Source organism: Metarhizium brunneum, chromosome 1, assembly GCF_013426205.1.
Source record: "Metarhizium brunneum chromosome 1, complete sequence".
Taxonomy (NCBI): Eukaryota; Fungi; Ascomycota; class Sordariomycetes; order Hypocreales; family Clavicipitaceae; genus Metarhizium; species Metarhizium brunneum.
This window is the reverse complement of record NC_089422.1, coordinates 3,221,711-3,240,288: the sequence shown is the minus strand read 5'-3', so window position 1 is coordinate 3,240,288 and position 18,578 is coordinate 3,221,711. Positions and strand designations below refer to the sequence as shown.

At 52.9% G+C, this 18,578-nt stretch overlaps 4 protein-coding genes across 4 annotated transcripts; 3 read left to right on the top strand and 1 right to left on the bottom strand.

Annotated features, from left to right (window-relative positions):
* Window positions 1-783: 783 nt before the first annotated feature.
* VMA16 (V-type proton ATPase subunit c) lies at window positions 784-1,589 on the top strand (the record flags this gene model as incomplete). The annotated part of the gene is made up of 4 exons (XM_014694037.1): window positions 784-832; window positions 890-1,016; window positions 1,070-1,378; window positions 1,478-1,589. The coding sequence occupies 4 exons, from the start codon at window positions 784-786 to the stop codon at window positions 1,587-1,589; spliced, it is 597 nt and encodes a 198-aa protein (XP_014549523.1).
* Window positions 1,590-2,123: 534 nt separating this feature from the next.
* Window positions 2,124-3,790, bottom strand: G6M90_00g009920 (uncharacterized protein; the record flags this gene model as incomplete). The annotated part of the gene is made up of 2 exons (XM_066129677.1): window positions 2,124-2,915; window positions 3,017-3,790. 2 exons carry the CDS (start codon window positions 3,788-3,790, stop codon window positions 2,124-2,126), a joined length of 1,566 nt encoding a protein of 521 aa, XP_065985944.1.
* Window positions 3,791-5,955: 2,165 nt separating this feature from the next.
* On the top strand, window positions 5,956-6,923 carry G6M90_00g009910 (uncharacterized protein; the record flags this gene model as incomplete). The annotated part of the gene is made up of 2 exons (XM_014694039.1): window positions 5,956-6,088; window positions 6,145-6,923. The coding sequence occupies 2 exons, from the start codon at window positions 5,956-5,958 to the stop codon at window positions 6,921-6,923; spliced, it is 912 nt and encodes a 303-aa protein (XP_014549525.1).
* A 3,941-nt stretch (window positions 6,924-10,864) lies between these two features.
* Window positions 10,865-11,923, top strand: G6M90_00g009900 (uncharacterized protein; the record flags this gene model as incomplete). Its single annotated transcript, XM_014694040.1, has 2 exons — window positions 10,865-11,186; window positions 11,745-11,923. The coding sequence occupies 2 exons, from the start codon at window positions 10,865-10,867 to the stop codon at window positions 11,921-11,923; spliced, it is 501 nt and encodes a 166-aa protein (XP_014549526.1).
* Between the last annotated feature and the right edge of the window lie 6,655 nt (window positions 11,924-18,578).

The window sequence follows — 18,578 nt, the reverse complement described above, 5'->3', positions numbered from 1 at the left end:
TATTAATATACTCTGTTTTTCGTATAATGTTTCCTCGTGAAGCTATATATGTAGTGCAAAGAATGAAATCACTAGGCATCTGATTCGTTCAAGACAAAATACTCATTGGCAACTAGTTGGTAGAAAAGTGACTTACTGGACTGCAAATCACGCCGCCGGTCCAGAGTCCAGACCAAGGGGCGCTTGAGATCTCAGTAGATTGCCCTGTTTTTTTAAAAAAAAAAATCAAGTATCAATTCCTGGTTCTTTTGTTTTACGACATCCATGATGGGAGTGTGTGAAACGACTAGGTTTAAGCTCTAATCATACTGATCCCTATTTGTACAACTTTGAGTCTGGAGATGCTCTCAATAGAGCCCGGTAGCTTTGAAACTGGCTATGGTTCATGTAAGTGGTTGGGAATTGTGTGCATGCCACCCACTCTTGGCCCCATGAAACATGAAAAATTTGAGGATTTGTGCGACAAAGTCCATAATATCCTCCCAGAATATCTAGTTTCTTTTTCATGCTATTCCGACAATGAACAGCGGCAACGATGATGGCAGCCGAAAACGCAAACGTGATACATAGTACAGGGTACCCAGCTCCCAGCCCCACCCAAACCAACCAACCAACCAATCAAGTAGCCGCGCATCGGCGCGCTCCAACATCATTTGAACGTTCAACCTCATTCCATCTCAATTCATCATCACAGGGAAGCCCAGCCAGCTTTCACCCTGCATCACATCATCCATCAAAGAAAATCGCGGCATATACAGCCCGGTGGCACAGACGTCAACCACAATGTACGCCACGTACAGCATACTATCGCTGCTGTTCGTCGTGGGAGCATGTACGTGAAACAGTTGAACACACAACGCGTGCCCGGCACCCGCTAACCCCACGGTAGACATGCTCTTCACCGGCAGCGGCGAGTCCTTCAACGTCGGCGCCTTCCTGGAGTCAATCTCCCCGGCGGCCTGGGCGAACCTAGGCATCGCGCTGTGCATGGGTCTGTCTGTCGTCGGCGCAGCATGGTACGGACAACGGCGCGGACAAGGAGCTGACTTTTGACTGACTGTGCGCGCAGGGGCATCGCCATCACCGGCTCGTCCATCCTCGGTGCGGCGGTGAGGGCGCCGCGGATCCGCACCAAGAACCTCATTTCCATCATCTTTTGCGAAGTCGTCGCCATCTACGGCATCATCATGTCCATTGTGTTCTCGTCCAAGGTTGGCTATGCGACGGGCGCGGCGGCCTTCTCCGCCGACGCGTATTACACTGGCTACTCGCTGTTCTGGTCTGGCATCACCGTCGGCATGTGCAATTTGGTCTGCGGCGTGGCGGTGGGCATTAACGGGAGTGGTGCTGCTCTTGCTGACGCTGCCGATGCATCACTGTGCGTGGTTTCTTCATTTTTTGGATTTGGATTTGGGCCCTCTTCCCCCCCTCCTTCTCATCGTGCTTCCTGCTTCTGCGTGCTGACTTTTGTTGGCAGGTTTGTCAAGATTTTGGTCATTGAGATTTTCAGCTCGGTGCTAGGCTTGTTCGGTCTTATTATAGGTCTGCTTGTTTCGAGCAAGGCCAACTCGATGGACGGCAGTGGATAATGAATGACTCGGGGTTGAGTCAGCCGGCTCTTTTGTAAGACAAGGGCAAGGGTATGTATGGTATCCTGCGACATTGGCATCACTGATGAACTACGCGTAGCTGGGCAGGCTTGGAACAAAAAACACCAGAATATTTCACAACTTGGCACGGTCCGTCTCGCATTCGCGCCATATTCGTCGTGCTACTGATTACATCTGTGCACGGCGTCCTGTCCTCTGCGCGCGCCTTCTGTTTTACCCCTGCGACTCTGGCTCAACATGTGTGCCGAGTATATAACCAGGCATGGAAACGCGAGAGACTTTGATGACTTGTCGTGTGTTTACTGCGTGCAGCCATGCCGGGGACCCATGGCGCAAAACACCCCGTCTACAACAACCGAGCCCACGGTACAGAGTACACCAGGGCAGGGCGACGTGCTTTGGTTATGACTACGATTAGGGGGCCTGGGACCCAGAGTGGCAATATGATGGCTGTTATCAAGTTGCATGGTTTCCTCAAGCTAGCTTCATGGTTACAATTGGCTGCTGTAGATGTTACAAAATGCAGCAATACTCGTACATTTCTTCGTCAAACTCGTCACTCTTATCCTCCGTCACTATCGTCGTCCTTTCTCGTGGACTGCCGATATATTTCGGGAACCAAGGAATCTCACGGCTCAGTTTTTCCGGGGCTTCCCGCCAGTAAGGAGCAGAATGCAGGACATGTATCATGGCGTAAGAAGCGCGGTAATCTTCCAGCAGCCGGCGTAGTCTGATTTTCAAATCAGAACCTTGGTCTGCGGTACACCATGCCGCAATTGTGGACAGAGGAATGTGGTGTGCGCTCAACGGGAGCTGAGACTTGGATTTTTCCGCCAGCGTGGCGGCATCGGCGCAGAATGCGGCCCGGTCCTCTGCTAGTTGCCTGTCATCAAAGTCTCTGCCCGATGCGCGTAAAAAGGCATTGAAGTTGAGGCCGATGGCGATGTGAAGCGACTGTGCTTCCACTTGGATGGCCTGTATAAAGGCGTCGTGTTCTATTTTATCCTCGACGGCCAATTCATGCATGGGATTTGCATCTTTAACGCATCTTGGATAGGCGCGCCTGATCATGTTGTATATCAATTCGATTGATTGCATGTTTTCCCTCGGGCGCCGCAGCAGCTGCGGTATAATCAGGTACACGCTGATGTCAAGACAGTAGAAGTCGTACGGCCAGAGCGGCTTCTTCGTCTCGCCCTTGTGCCATGGCCGAGGCGCCACATGTCGCGGCTCGGCCGTTGCATCAAACACCTTGAATATCCAGGGATAAATGTGAATGTCACTGTTGAACACGCTTGACCGAAGCTATTACGTCCCTCGTGTCAGTGACTCTTGGGGGAAAAAGGGCTCCAAGGGCCGGTCATGGAACTGGACAAGAAGTAGCACTGGTGGTCCTGTACACGTACCAGTTGTATTGCAGCAAGCTTCAGAGCGTCATCGGAAAACTGAGCTTGATCTTGCAGTTGTACATCTTTATTCAACACGGCGGTGATCAAGTGCGCCAGCCCGTGCATATGGCCGCGAGACTCATCAGCACCGTCAACCAGCCACATGTGGCAGGAGGAAAGCACAAACACGGCGAGCAGGGTATCCCTCTGGTACCGGATGACGGGGTTATCCAAGCTCTCGCGAAGCGCGCCCAGAGCAGACGTGTACTTGTGAAGAGGCCCGGTGCTTGAGCGGCACAGTTGCAGCCGCGATAATGATGAGGATGATTCCACAGGCGCCAGGGACTCTACAATACCAACCAATGCCGCAAGAGACGCATCAAGCACCGGGGAGTGGCCAATGTGCTGGACAGTAGACTTCCTCACTATGGCACTTAGATTATATCCGGGATGACGGGCCTCAAAGAGTCCGACGATGGAGTCGGCCAGCTTGCTCGCGGCGTTGCTGGGCGGGCTGGCGACGCGCGAAGGAGCCGCGGCGTGCTGCTTGTTCACGACGGAGAGCGAGGCCGGCTGGTGTTTGAATCTAAACCGCTGCTGGCCAACCCCTTCACACGGGAGGTTCTTGCGGGCGCACAGCGAGCACTTGGGCCGGGCGCAGTCGCACTGGTTTGCACGATGGGCGAGGCCTCGGTTAGCCTTCTTTTTGGGCCGGGGATTATGGTGGCGGCATGGTATAACTACCTTTTTCTTCCATCTTCGACAGTTGTCACAGCCGCGATACGCCCCCATGGCTAATACCAAACCAGGGCCGGGCCGGTTGTTGGGGAGATGCGCGAGGTGGGTTGGGACGATTCCATGGATGACAAAGGCGACAGACAACCCCACGCGGTGGCGGAGGTTCGTTCCTTTTTTTTTTTTTTTTTTTTTTTGAGCCGTCAGCGACAGTCCTGGAGCGGGTCAGCACATGCAACTTGCAACTTGCAGACCCGACCCACTGGGCATCGGTTCAGAGATACGTATTTGTGTTGCATTTGAAGAGTCGGGTCTGGTTTGACAGGACTGCGATTTTTGGAGCAGGGTGGTATTGCAGGTTTCAATGTTCAAATGTTGCATCATGGCGTTGAGATGTGGAGGCAGCTAGAACTACTCAGGTACTTAGTATGTATGTACTTGAGGCAACGTGGATTGGTGCCTTAGGCCGTGACTCTCTCCATGTACTGTATTCACATGCAGGCTTCCATCAAGTTACATGAATCCTGCATCCTTGACTGAACCAGATGCCGCGACTTGGTGCAGCGAATAATGCCATCATCCCGAGTCCTTTGCAAAACAAGGCTGACGTGAGCGCGCAATGAACTCCGCCTGGCTTCCGTTTTGCCTCGCCACAGCAATTCTTAGCTTTGTAATGGCAAACTACGTACTACCGTGTTATATGTGGGGCTTCTTGTTCCGATGGAAGCAGAGGAACCTGGGGTAGAATAGAACGGAAGAATGTAAAACATGAGGGGATCGACCAGAGCCAAGGCCGCTCAACTGGGTTCAATATTTGGCAAGAGCGGAACAAGTGGATCTCCGCCCGGTACCCAGATTGACGGAATTCAGCACGTTTCCGCCGGTGCGCGGCCCCACCCACTGCCGGGCCCCAATCAAACCCGTTCACACCCACGGTTGATTGATAGCCATGAGACGTCTATGCAACTGTGCGATTACAACAAAATTTGCAAGAAAGCAGGGCCAGCCGACGGACGTCAAGGCTGAGTCGATGCAATGCGCCAAGCTTACCGACTGTATTGCAACTGCCGCGAGTTGCGAGGCAACGACGGCCCAGTTGCATCGAGCCCCCCCTTTGAGCATGTGGCAGTCAACCTTTCAGATAGCTGTCTTGCTGAACCGCAGCTCTGGTACGTGGCTTGGGAGCTTGTCCAAATTTGTGCTATACCACGCGGACTGGATTTCGGGCCTGCCGGCAGCCGCGCCACGATGCATCCCTGTTGGACAATTTGGGAATAAATGCCACCGCCCAAGAGGGCTGAGAGGGCTGAGAGGGCTGAGATGCGCATCAAGCTTTGCTGTGGCTGGACCACCGCGGATGGGGTCCTGAACCACAGCTCTGGTACGTGGCTTGGGCGCCTGTCCAAATCTGTGCTGTGCCGCTGGATTTCGGGCTTGCCGGCAGCCGCGCCACGATCCATCCACGTTGGACAATTTGGGAACAAATGCCACCGCCCAAGAGGCTGAGATGGCTGAGATGCGCATCAAGCTTTGCTGGCTGGACCATCGCGGATGGGATCCTGCCACCCTCAGGCCGATTCGAGGAACTATCCGTTGCGCACCCCCCGTTCCCCCCAGGCTTTGATTACATATTGGAAAAGAGGGGATGCCATGTGGAACACGTGGTTTTGATTTAAAGTTGGTGCCCCTCTCGTACTTGGGCAAATCAGGGAGCTCGCGCAAGGTCTGTGGTGGAAAGCCATTGACGTACGCCTCGTCCTGACCCACATGTTGGGTTTGAATGTGCGGAAAAACACCCGTCCAGCTGCCATTTACAACACCCAGGCCAAGGAAAGCGTCAATCCGTTGGGGCCAGTGTCGAGGCAGCGTGAGGACTCTGAGTTATGGGAGCGCGGAGCTGGCATGCCGGACTGACAAGGCACCAGCATTTCTGGTCTACAGTGTGGCGCACGGCTTCTCCAGATGCTGGCACTGGGGCTTGTGACGTCTGGCGTGCCACGCAGATCCACAACGACTAGGTTTTTTGGTGGCTCAGCCGTTCGTCAGAGATGGCGGATAGTTCGACATGTGTCGAAACCAGGCCCAAAGGAGAATAAAAAGAACCAGACCCTAGTTCGCCATGACCTGGCTCGTGCCCGTGTCTCCATCAAAGCATCAAGAGTCAAGACTGCTACTACGTACGTAGCATCCTCGCAAGTGCTGTCTTTTGGCATGACCTTGAGATGACTCGGCCCGTCCCTCTGCCCGATAACAACAAGGTCAAGGATCACCCCAGCTCAACCGACGCTACAGGAGCATCTGCATCTGCATCTGCATCGGCATCGGCATCTGCATCTGCATCTACGCACAGCAAACGTATGTAAAGCCCCCGAGACGAACAACCAAGCATGCAAACTAACCATGTCCCCCAGGCCACAGGTCGACCACCACCATGACGCCCGAACAGCTTGCGCGCAAGCGGGCCAACGACCGCAACGCGCAGAGGGCCATTCGCGCCCGGAGAAAGGCCCAGGTTTCGCACCTCGAGGCCGAGCTGGAGACACTCAGGAACAAGCCGCACGCATGCTGTCGCAAGCTGCTCCAGCGGAACCTGGAGCTCGAGTGCGAGCTGGCCATGATGAAGGGGAGCCCGCTGCCATGCCCGTCGGCCACGCCCGCACACACAGACGAAGGCACATCGACACACGCATCACCCGAGATGCACCGCATCAACTGCCAGCTCGAGTCGCCAACGTTCCCCCCCGGCGGCGACATGGAGGACTCCATGTCGGCGAGAACAAGCGCGGGTGCCCTGCTGCTGTCCCCCGCGGGCGGCTGCGACCTGGACTCGTCCATGTCCGGCGAGACCACCAGTCCGGCGGCCGTCATGTCGACGATATACCCCAAGTGCGGCCTGGAGAGCAGAGACGCGCCCCTGCAAGGCGCCGTGGCCGCCGCCTACGCCGCAGAGAGCATCAACGCCACATGCATGGCCAACCCGGGCCTCGACGTCGTCACGTGCGGACAGGTCTGCCCGCAGGCCAGGATACCCAGTCCCGCCCTGCCAGGCCTGTGGCCTGCGGGGACGCCGCCGTACGCCACAAACGCCGGCGGCATCATGGACGGCCTGGTACATGTCGCCCTCGAGGTTCCGTGTCAGAGCATGATGCCGGCGGCGAGCGCAATCCCTTCAACGCATTTTCCGCAATGACTCACGCACACGTCTCCGGGAGGAGAACATGACGAAGAATGAAATAATGTTGGCACATGGCCTGGTGTGCGCCCAACACAGCAGAACACGTCGTTGTAGCTGAGCGCAATGGTTCACGAAATTTGTATGGTGTAACGATTATTCATTTTCTTATTTCTTACCAGTGTTTTTTTTTACCCAAAAAGCGGCCGTATCGGTAGGCGTCCAGGGGGTTGGGAGTTAAGTCTTTGGAGATTGATGGCTTGGGGGCATTGTATAATACAGAGGCATGTCAAATGTACTACAAACTAGTCATGTGGAAATGCAATTTCGCAACTGGGACAAGAATGAATCCATCATCTCCGCATGCGCTTCTGGGACGACGCTCCATCACGTTTTGCATCCTCACCGGCAGGTTCAGTGCGCCGCGTGTGGCAGTCAGTAAAATGGCAACAGAACAGCCCGCCCCCAAGGACAGCCATGATCATGAATCACCATGTATTTACGGAGTCCACGTGCTCGGGACCAAGGTGGCTTAAGCCACTTTTCCACCAACTCATCAGATGCCTGGCGTGAACCGTCATGTCGGGACAGCCTCGATGACGCTCCTGTTTCTCCAGGATGGGCTGCCGCAATGCCTTGGACTCGGGGAAACATCGCCTTCGTCTGCGTCATGGAAGACATAGCATGCACGACACGGGCGACGACGACCAACTGGACAGACTGCAAGGCTGCCGTGACCAACACGGGGGCGAGGAAATGGAATACTCAAACCTACACAAACGGGTCTCTCTAGTGCCACTGTACCGGCAGCGTTGCATTTAAACCCAAGTGCCCTTACATGTCTAACTTTGCCAAGTGTTGCTGCACATTCCAGCCAGAGTATGGCAGGAGGGGGGGGTTACCACCTCGATGGTTCCAATGATACAAATGTGATATACAGTGTTTCCTTCAGTATGTCACGGTTCTCTGGTTTGGGCACGACCAGGCGCACGGTGCTTGCATAACTAGGCCCTACCTAATGCAGCGCCGGCACGAATATATTGCGACAGATTAAGAATCAAACAAATTAATAAAAACAAACATAATTCGATGCAGTCAACGGCTACTTCTGCGGATCTTTTCATCGTCAAAGATCCGCCACAACGCAATCCGCAGACGATACGCCGTCCTCGCACCCGCCATGAAGCCACGAACCACGGCCCAGTTTCGCATCATTTACGCTCGCCATTCACATATTCACAGCCGCTATTCGCAACCCGTCTGCGATAACCTCGCCCGGGGTTCCGTCATCAGAGCCATCATCCGCAGTTCACCCATTCTGGGTCTCGTTGCTCGGCCGAGTGACCGGGCGGCATGTTCCGGGACCCCATGTCCGCCATGGCCAGTCGCAAAAGAGCTCAACGTTGGGTAGCAAGCTTGGCTACGTTTTATCCGCTCGTCATCACGGCTCTCCTCACGGGTTCTATGTATGTACATACGTACGTAGAAAAATGTGGATATTGGTGCAACCTCGATGAAATAGAGTTTACGTTGAGGGGCAGCAGCAACTGACTGCACATGTGGAAACATGGCCGCGAGCTGGAGAAGTACTACTGCTACTATCTGGCACTGGATACATAGGGATATATGACCTTTGGCGTTTTTCTTGTTCAACGGGTATAGAAGCGTAGCGTGTTGGTGCGGCGAAGAACGACTGCCCAGCATTGAGGCCAGTCCATGATTCGGGTTTAGACTACTCCGTGAGAGCATCTTGTATACTTGGATGGGAAACCGCCCAGTACTTGCTCGTATAGTTTGCAAACACACACACAAAAAAACTTGGCAAACCAAACCGTCCTGGCTGCAGGAACGCAGCTGCCTGGAAGGGGGTTATCGAACCCGTGTTGATGAGCCATGTTCATTTGAGCCAAGTCCCAGGGCCCTGGAAAGCATGTGTTCCGAACCGTACAATTACCTGCTCGATTGGCCAATTACCCAGGTAGTTTGCCGGGTGCGCGATCAGATCTCGGAGACGACACCTGTGGCGCTCAAGTTCTGGTTGGCCGGTTGGTGCTTGGAAGCCAGTCACGCCGTTGCGTTTGTAGCACCAAGCTCCCTCCGCGCTGCATTTTATATTTCCCACGCGCCATCTTGGCCCGGGAGTCTCAACCGCAAGGGCTGCCATGATCTTGCAAAACTTTGCACAGACGCGGATGCACAGGGTCGCGGCCGCTCCGCCGCGGTCAATTCCAGCGTGGCAGCAGCCGCTGAAGCCAGGCGCTATGAATATGCGGCGATTATTTTTCCTGGTCGGGCTCAAGGCCAGTGTGTCGGGCGTAGGCTGAGCGGAAAAACACGACGAGAGAAAAAAAAAACCATGTCGTTCCGGCGCAGGAACAACATGAGATGCAATCGAAAAGTCGGAGCATCCGGGGCCATTGTGGTTCGACGTGATGCCGCATTAGCCCTGCCTGATTGGGAAATACCGACTCCCACACCCGGCACTTGGACGGGAGCACGGGAGCACGGGAGCACGGCAATTTGTCCGCCGTGGAAACAAACAAGCAAGCGCCCTTTTCTTTTCTTTTTTCTCTTTTTCTTCTTTTTTAAAAAAAATAAATAATACAACAAGACATGTGCAAACCACACGCGTGTAGAGGTGGCTTCGCGTCCTTCTTTTTCATGCAGCAATTACTCGCGTCGTGGGCTACATGTCCAAAGTATTCCAGCAGCGCCGCCTAAAGACTCCACCGCCGCCCTTGGGCCCAATAAATATCGAAATGTACGCCAGATTCCCGTGCTGTCAAGACGGAACGTGTGGATATGTTCACCCTGAAACAGAGTCAGTTTTTTTTTTTTTCTCCTTTCCCTCTTCTCTCTTGTACTTGCATGTATGGCTTCTCCACTCCCGACCTTGAAAAAAAAAACACACACACACACACATTCACGGACGGATGTGCTCCCCTTGCCCCCCCCCTCTTCAATGTCACCCTCCCTCGTCGAGTTTGGCCTCCTGCCACCCGTAGCCTGCAGAAGGCTTGTCTAGGACCACAAGTGTCGGCGCAAAATCGTTAAAGTCATACCGTGTTTTGACCAACTCAGCGCTTGGTCTCGTACGAGCCGGGTGCAAAGGGGGTCGCAGTGTTGGCAACCTACATACGTGACGGCAATATCGTCGCTCGCATAAACACCAACGCGCAACCAAGGGGGAATGGGCTCAAGGGCGGATCTCTTGGGCCCTCATGGGGCCACGGGCATTGCAATGGACGTGCGTAGCAGTGACGGCTGGGGCAGCACATGAGCGTGGCATGGTGCTGTCCAAGCGGGCAAACAGGCAAGGAAGAAACTGGCCATTTTATATACGTACGTGACACCAGACCAACAAGATATCGCACGACGGCCGTGTTTTGAGTTTTTTTTTTTTTTCTCTCCCTCTTGCCCTCGGAAAACAAACTGTGACTGTGACTGTGACTGCGACTGTGACTGCAACGCTGTGACCCCCTACGACGCTACGACTTCCCATGGCCCTACAACATGCCAGCCAGCCATGCGCATCGATCGAGGACTCGTCATGGTACGCTGGCACTACCTTTTCGTTTAAAAGTTGGATGCCGTGAGGATCCACACGCGTCCCACTCGAGACATCGGATCGGCAGCCAGTTGGCGGCGGCCGACCAAGCATGAGGCCGTCGAGCTGATGAGGAAAACGGCTAGTCATGGATGGGACCGATTTGTTGAACGTTGACCCTTGTTTCTGTCTATAGAAAAACACTCCTGCCCGTTGTATGTACGATTGTGTGTATAAGAGACCCTGATCCCGGCCCGGGTTTGTTTTTCTTCTTGTCCCTTTGTTGTTTTTGTATTGTATCTGTGCAAGAGTTAGTACAAATAATCGTCGTGTCCGCCGTCCCTCCTCACATACGGGGTGGATTGACTCTTAACAACACCAGACAACAAGACAGACTGCACACACACTCACAATGGACTACCAGCCCTCTCCACGACGACTCTCGTCGTCAACATGCTCTATTGCGTCCAACTCGTCATGGACGTCTCATGACGAGTGCCCCCCGCTGGCGACGTCTCGTCGGTGCTCTGTCCGGTTCTTCACGTATCAGCACGACCGCAAACCGAGCACGTCGCCGTCGTCGGCTTCGAGCCGCAGCTGTGAAGGCATGAGCCAGAAGGAGACGCGCGAGCTATGGCGCTGCATGCTGCATCTCCAGCAGAGGTACGGGTGCTATAATTCCACGAGGATAGACCTGGCGGTGAATGCGGGCGAGGCGGGAATCGATCTGATGCGTAAGTGGTGTTGTTGTTGTTTCCATGTTATTCCCCTTGAATCCTGGATGCGATGCGATGGACTTGAATCTTGAAATGCTGCGTCTTGGCTTGCAGCCTCGGGCATGTCAGGCCACCTCAGGCCGCCACATGTGCAGGCTGGGCTGCGGTTCCTCCCCAGCCGTCAACTGAATTGATCAATCATTGATCGCAGTGGGGCCTCCGGTCCGTGGGCCCCAGCGGGCATCAACCTGACATCTGGGCACTGGGATCAATGACTGGCACTGAAGGCACCGCCCATTCCACTGCTGCAACCTGGTCCGTGGGCAAGGTTACAGCGGTCGGCCACCATAGCGGAGCAGCACATGCACTCACTTGAGCGCTCGAGACGTGCCGCCAAGCATTAATGCCAGGCAAGTGGTGCACATGTGTGGGGCCAGTGCCGCCACAGTCGATGCAACATTGAATTCGATATTGGAACACTGAACCCCAAACATGCCTCCCTCCGTGCGTCAATCAAGCTTCAAAAGCCAAGTCTCGAGTCTAGTCGGCTAACATGGGGTCCCCCCCTCGGTGCAGCCAACCCTTTCATCATCGATACCCTCAACGACTCCCTCATTGATCTTCCCCACGAGGGATGGGAGATGCTGGACCGCTGCCTGCGAGGCGCGAACAAGGAGCCGCAGACGAAGCCCAAGTCGCACAAGAAGCCCTGGCGCCGGACTCGAGTCGGCATTCCCGTCCACCACACGTCATGAAGACTCGCCGCCGCCGATGATTAATCACGCGCTTCTCTGACGTTGATTCATTGATTTTTTTTTTTTTGTTCTCCTTTTGCGTGTCATGAGCCCGGGGCTTGGGATTGGAGTGGTCTGGTCTGGTACTTTTTGGTCCGAGTCTGTGCGTGGAGTTGGGAAGGGAAGGAACATTGAAGCGAATGGTTTTCAGACCATGGGAGAATCAAGCCGACTCACTTTTTGGTTTTCCTCTGGTGAATTAATTTTGTTGGATAATGTCTGTTTTTAAAAAAAGCACTGCGATACCCCTTGAACTGAGAATGCATCACTAGATATTTGAATGGACAAAAAACATTCAGTTTGGCCCGTAATGACCCAACGTACACATCCAACCTCGCATCCAACCTCGCATCATGGCAACGCGAACCGAGTCAAGACCCGCCTGGGCCGGCTTACGAGGTCGCAATGTCCATCCATTTCCGATCACGGCCCAGCTTCAACACGCACGGCGAGCGAGCAAACCGGCGCCATGGTCCGTAACACCGTTCGCGGCGTCCTTTTTATTTCTTCACGTTCAACACATCGTCGTTGCCGAGTACGACAACACTGGTGAATTGCGTGCTGTCACCTCCATCATTTGTCAGCTTGGCACGGATGACAGGCAACCCGGCCGGTTCGTACCCCAGATTCATCGGCGAGCCACGTCATTTTTTGTCTCATGTGCTTGTTCGTTTCCTCCCCCGCAGTTCTGATCTTGCCGATGCACGGGCTTCCTGGCTTACCAGATGCGGTAATAGTAGTCTCAGTGCTGGCACCTGTACTTAGCATCAGACATGACGAGCCAGGGTAGCTTGTTTCCCGCTGTTTGAGTGCCGGACATGGATGCATAGTCTCACTGGGCGGGCGTCTCTTGGCTTGTAGGTCCCGATTGCGAGAAGCAGAGGCTGCGGGTTAAAGGCGCAGGTATATGAGAGGTACCTTGCTGGTTTCCGTTCGACGTGCTTTTGTTTACCGCGTTGCAGTCATCACAAGGAGAGACGAATTCATGCTTTTGCTGCCATGTTGCGGCTGCTTGTCGGGGTTGGCGGTCACATTACCACACATGTTGCGAGTCTTTCAAAATCGTACGTAGGTGGGTTTGAATTCACTGTCAATGCTTGAGGCAGTTGGCATGTTTTGCTTGCTGTTTGTACGTTTGCCGTAGCAAATGCACGTATAAACAATGACCAGGTGGCCAACACCAACCAGTCATCATGTACTGAGCTCACCAACGTCACCGATAGAAGTCATGTGCAATGGAAATAAATAATAAATACTTGAAACTCGCCTTAGGAACAAAGTTCATCACCGACTTGGAGCATTGGCCAAGCTGCTTCTTCACTTGGTCGTTTGCCAACTACCCTATAGCTCGCCGACCTGACATGCTCGCAAGAATCAACACCATCAGTAGTATAAGCATATGCTTTTTTTTAATGCCCTTGAGAGAATGAAACTCAAATCTAACCAAATTTATTCGCCAAGTCGGTTCAAATTTTGATGACAGTGCCTTTGGAAGAAAGCCATGTAGGAACACACGGTCCATGCCGGATTGCCTATTCAACAGCGTGTCCATCACGATGTTTACGATTACTTTGCACAAGATTCACTGGCAGAAGCAAAATACTTGTTATTGCGCCGTCTGCTTTGATTACTAAATGAGTTTAGGAATAATACAGAGCAAGAATTTCCCCCCAGAAATGTGTATCCAGCCAAGTATCAACTTATACTTCGAGGCAGATCGGACTGTCCTGTCAGAGATGGAACGCAACGGCTGGATATATGCTCTATCAACCAGTTTACGGAAACCGTACCAATACTAGTACTTGTAAAGTATCCAAAACAAAACCCCGAGAAATGGCCCAATATCTGAATTCTGCCGGAAAAGACGGCCGTCGTCAGTTTCTGGTACCCAACACTCGATGGACATGATATGATGGAGTTTCAGCAGAAGTGTATTTGCCATAGGTAGTGTATTTGCCATAGGTCTCGGACGCCGGTATATTCAACTACTCAAGCTTAACGGATATATAGGCTAGCTTAGCGCTTTGTGCTTCATAGCAGCTGGCTCATGAATGGGAAGGAGGCATATGTAGATCTTGGACGTGGCCAGCGTAATCATCAAACAGTGCCACAACCCAAGAAATTCGATAATTTGGGGGCAGCTAACATCAGTCATGAATAAGAATGGTGTGAATCACCTTTAAATAAATGTAGTCATAATTGACGGGGCCACCCATCCAAGCGAGAGACCTACTCATCATCTCTGGATCTCTTTGATCGCAACAGGAGTGGGAGCAAGTAAAGTTGATAGCAAAGAAATTTCCGGGATTACAAATGTCTGAGTGCCGTGTCCATAATACTACGATAGGATGCCAAGTATAGTGTATTTTTTATGCCTTGACGAGATACGAGACGGAGTTAAGATGTAAATATTTCATGGAATCCATCCGCGCCTCGAATATTCATATCGCACGAACCCCGTCATCCAGAATACACTGGCATATCTATGTAGCAGATATGTTAGGCTTGAATACAAAGAGACTCATATCAAGGCTCAGGAGTTTGCGACACTTGTATGGCCTGTTCATCCCTTGGAATGTATTTCACACGGAGGGAGAGGCATGGCTGCTGATGCTGCCACTTACCTTGACCTCGGCTTTGTCGGGCCGTTTCTTCTTGAGTTGTCTTCAACTACAACTGCCAGTCATGGAACACCCGGGCGACAAACTGGAGAGAGTAGACAGGGGACAAAGAGACAAGAAGTTAGTGTTGGTCGCCCTCTTTGGGACAAGTTACAATGGCATTCAGAACCCGTACATGGCCGCATACAGATGCCCGTTTCGTCAGTCATCCATCTCGGCACATATGCCAAGTGCTGGTCCGCGATGTTGACACCACCGCACACTGAGGAAGTCTGAATCAACTTCAGCAGCAACCGTCAGACTCACCGCCAACTACACGACTTCGGCTCACGACAAAGCAAAAACAAAGGAGATAAGAGACTCTCACCGCCATACACTCAGCCCAACCCACAATTTATCACGTATCACGGCTAAAAATGAAGAAATAAGAATAGTGCCAACATTGCCCGCAATATGGTCCCGTAGTCATCTACCACGTTCGTTCAACAACAGCTCACGCGGTCAAGAAATCCCGCTCATTACCCCATAACATTTCCATCACGGCGTGCAAATCCTCAGAACAAAAACGGTCTACGATGGGATTTGCACCACAAACACCAGACATTTATTCACCGCCACTGGCTTGCATACCCAACCCCCACCACAACCACAACCACAACCACTGCTCAAAATCCACGTTCTCGTGCCCAACTCGACAGGCGATGCCAAACAAAGACCAAAGACAAGTCTTGGTCCAAAGGGCTTGAATGAGGCCACTGGAGCAGCCGTCCGTGTGTATGTACACATGGCATCAAATCCATCAGCGGCCGTCGGAGTCGGCGAATAGCAACGCGCCACACCGCGCAAGAACCACCGCTGCCGGGTTTTTGGGTGAGTTTCTTTTTTCCCCAGTGCCACGATCTCGGGCAGCAGGCGTGTTGGGCCTCGCCGGCTGTGGTCAGTGATATGAGTCTATACTTGTACTGCAGGTGATGAGGGTGTCATGAACAACAAGACATTGTGACGCTTCTGTTGCGCCTTGACACCAGCCACTCGACGTTGGAAGGTAGGCAAACCCTAGAATGTCGAGCCAAGAGCACACCACACAGGTGCTTGTGCCACTTCCATTCGCTGTTGAAAGACGCTGCCAAGGCCGGTCAAGCAAACCAGAAGTTGTACCGGCGGCCAGTCTGCGGCGAGGCACACCATCACGGGCACCAGACTCATCACGAATGCAAGTCATGACGGGCCAGCGGGGACTGGGGTGACGACGAGGGCTGGCAGCCTGAAAACAAAAATAAAAAAAATTAAAAAAATTCCATTGACCCCTGGAAGATGGCTTTTGCACCAGTATGAGCTCAATGGCGTCGGCATTCGGCGAGCGACCAAGACACATGCCATTTCTGGCTACCCTGTGGCCATTCTTGCGTTGGGTCCGGTGGAGTTTGAATCGTCTTGCTCTCCGCGTGCAGAGTTTTTTTCTCAGTCCTGCGGGCCGGAATAACCACGATTCCACAGTACCCATTCTTCAGCTCAAGCGGGGCCTTTTTTGGAAATGCCTCCACTTTCACTATCCATCCTCCAACCCACCAGACGTCAGGCCAAAGGGTGTCCCGATTTAGCCGGCATTGCTGTACCATCATCCTTGCTCGTGATGGATTCGACCTGGTCCACCACAAGGATGAAGATGTGTCAACGGTGGCGGCGAGTCCCCCAGCCTGCATGTGAAAAAGCCATTGCGTGCTCCATCGCACCACAGCCCGCGTCCTGGAAGTAAGTGTAGCTTGAAAGAGCATGCTGCCCGTGTTGACCTGCCATTCCCCGTCTATTTGCCTGCTGCATTGTACAGGGCGGGAACACGTTATTGCCTGTGACTGAATGTTTTAGGTCAGATCGAGATCTCTCCAGCATGTTATTACTCATACCACCAAAAAAAGAAGCATGTGTATGGAGTAAGCTTTTTGACAAGGGAAGCTCCACGGATGGCTGTGCACATCGGTTTCCCCTGATAGGGCAATGGCTTGGAGCTCATCTCCACCGAACCAAACGAGGACAGGAACCCGACAAACAGGTGGTGGGCTTCCCGGCCTCGACACAACAGTGGCAGGGGAGGCGTTCCGTCGGGCCTGGCTAATGTAAGGCACAAACTCAGAAAATCCCTCGCCACGTCGGCGGAAGGCGTTGGATCTTGGTCATCAGCCGCGCCGCGCCGAAAAGCCTGCGAAGAGGCTGAAAGAAAAAAACAAAAAACAACAAAAAAAAAAAAAAACAGGGTCAATCACGAGACTGAGATTCTGCCCGTCTTGTCGTTGATCATTCACAATGTAGCCGTCAAAGGTTGACTGTCTTCAGTTTAAGCTTATTACTGTTCTCAAACACACCAGGACCACCCGATAACTAACAAAATAGGTACCATTCATGCCACACCAATGAATGCCTCTTCTCCTCTCGGCTCAACTCGTCGGATATAACTCCATTTCCATCAGTCGGAAGCAACGGAATCAAGCATTCGCTCGTTCCTTGCCCACCCCTGACAGACAATGGGTCGAAAGTGGTTGTGGCGGCAGCCCAAAGGCCAAATGAACCTGTTATAGTTAGTGTCATCACAATGTTGAAGCGGCAGGCGTGGAAACTTGTTCTGCTGTCGAAGAGGGACAATTGGGGGCCGGATTTTCCTCAGCCCGCATGAAGGGCAGATTGCGTCAGCCCTGCATCTCAAATCTTCATGCATTCTTTTCGCTAATGATACCACACCTCGGAGGACTCTCTCTGATGCTGATTTTCGTCGTTCTGGCAGACGACTTGGCCGGTCCGAACACACTTCCAGCGCTGAAGTTGCCATTGCGAGAGTGTGGTCGTGCCTGTGTTCAGAACATTGAGTTGGCCTAGTCTCCCCCTTCAATATATGCAGCCACAACTGGCCAAGAGCCAGAGATCCAAAGAGCTGAGGATTACGTATGTATGCTGTAATCCCCAGGGTATTTGCATTTTAAAAATAGCAATGTACCGGGCTTATTCTTTGAGAAGTTTGCGGCAATACTAGCAGGTCCGACTCCTGGAAAAAGGCAGTCCCGCTGGACAACAAATCGTCGCTCAACGGCTCCGGTGGAAAGCAAGCAACGTTCAACTGAGAAACAACCCCAACAGGAGGCAACTCACTTGTCGTTGTGTCCCTACCGAGCTGTCCCTACCGAGCTATCAGGCCACAGGTGTGGGCTATTAGCTCCGAGCTCACCTGTAGCGATCGGGGACTCGGCAGTGCGTTACCAGATCTAGATCTGAGCGTGTGATGTTACTCAACAAATCGATAGCATCAGGCCACCTGGATATATATCCCGCCGCCCGATGTGTCTATCTGCATCCGCCTGTCCACACGTCACCTAATACTAGTCAATGTGCAGAGTGGGATATGTTCCATGTCCCTCGTAAATTGCACTGCGCCTGCGTAGCACATGTGAAATGTGGGTTATGGGTTCGTCGACGGCGAAAAGCTGAGCGTTTGCGGGAGGGAGGTCTGCAGATACATCCCAGTTCGACTTATGTATGTATTATTGATATGGCCCGAGAGGCTCCCGGGTGTGACTGCGACGGTAAGGAAATCTTATCCGCTTCTGCGCGCAATCGCCAACGATGCAGGCATTGGTGGTTGGTGCATGCAACCCGAGAAACCAATGGGGCTGACGGTATGCCGTTCGACGCATGTCGCATTTGGCTACTACATACATCTCGAAAGCCGTCATGTCGTACTTTATTTTCACTATCAGCACTATCCACGTATACTCGGTGCGGTGCTTGTTGTGTTATCTTTCCCAGGGCATTCGTATTGGCTGCTATTGGTGGCGGTTGGCATTCATGTAGGATTCGTCATAGCCACCAGTGCATCATGATACATACATACTCCAGCTCCAGGGCAAAGGAGTCGGTCGAGCCTTGCCAAGAAAGCGCAACCCGAGAGCCTGCAGAGCGGTATCCATGCATGGTTTTGCTGCTGATATCACTTGACATTGCAAGACATT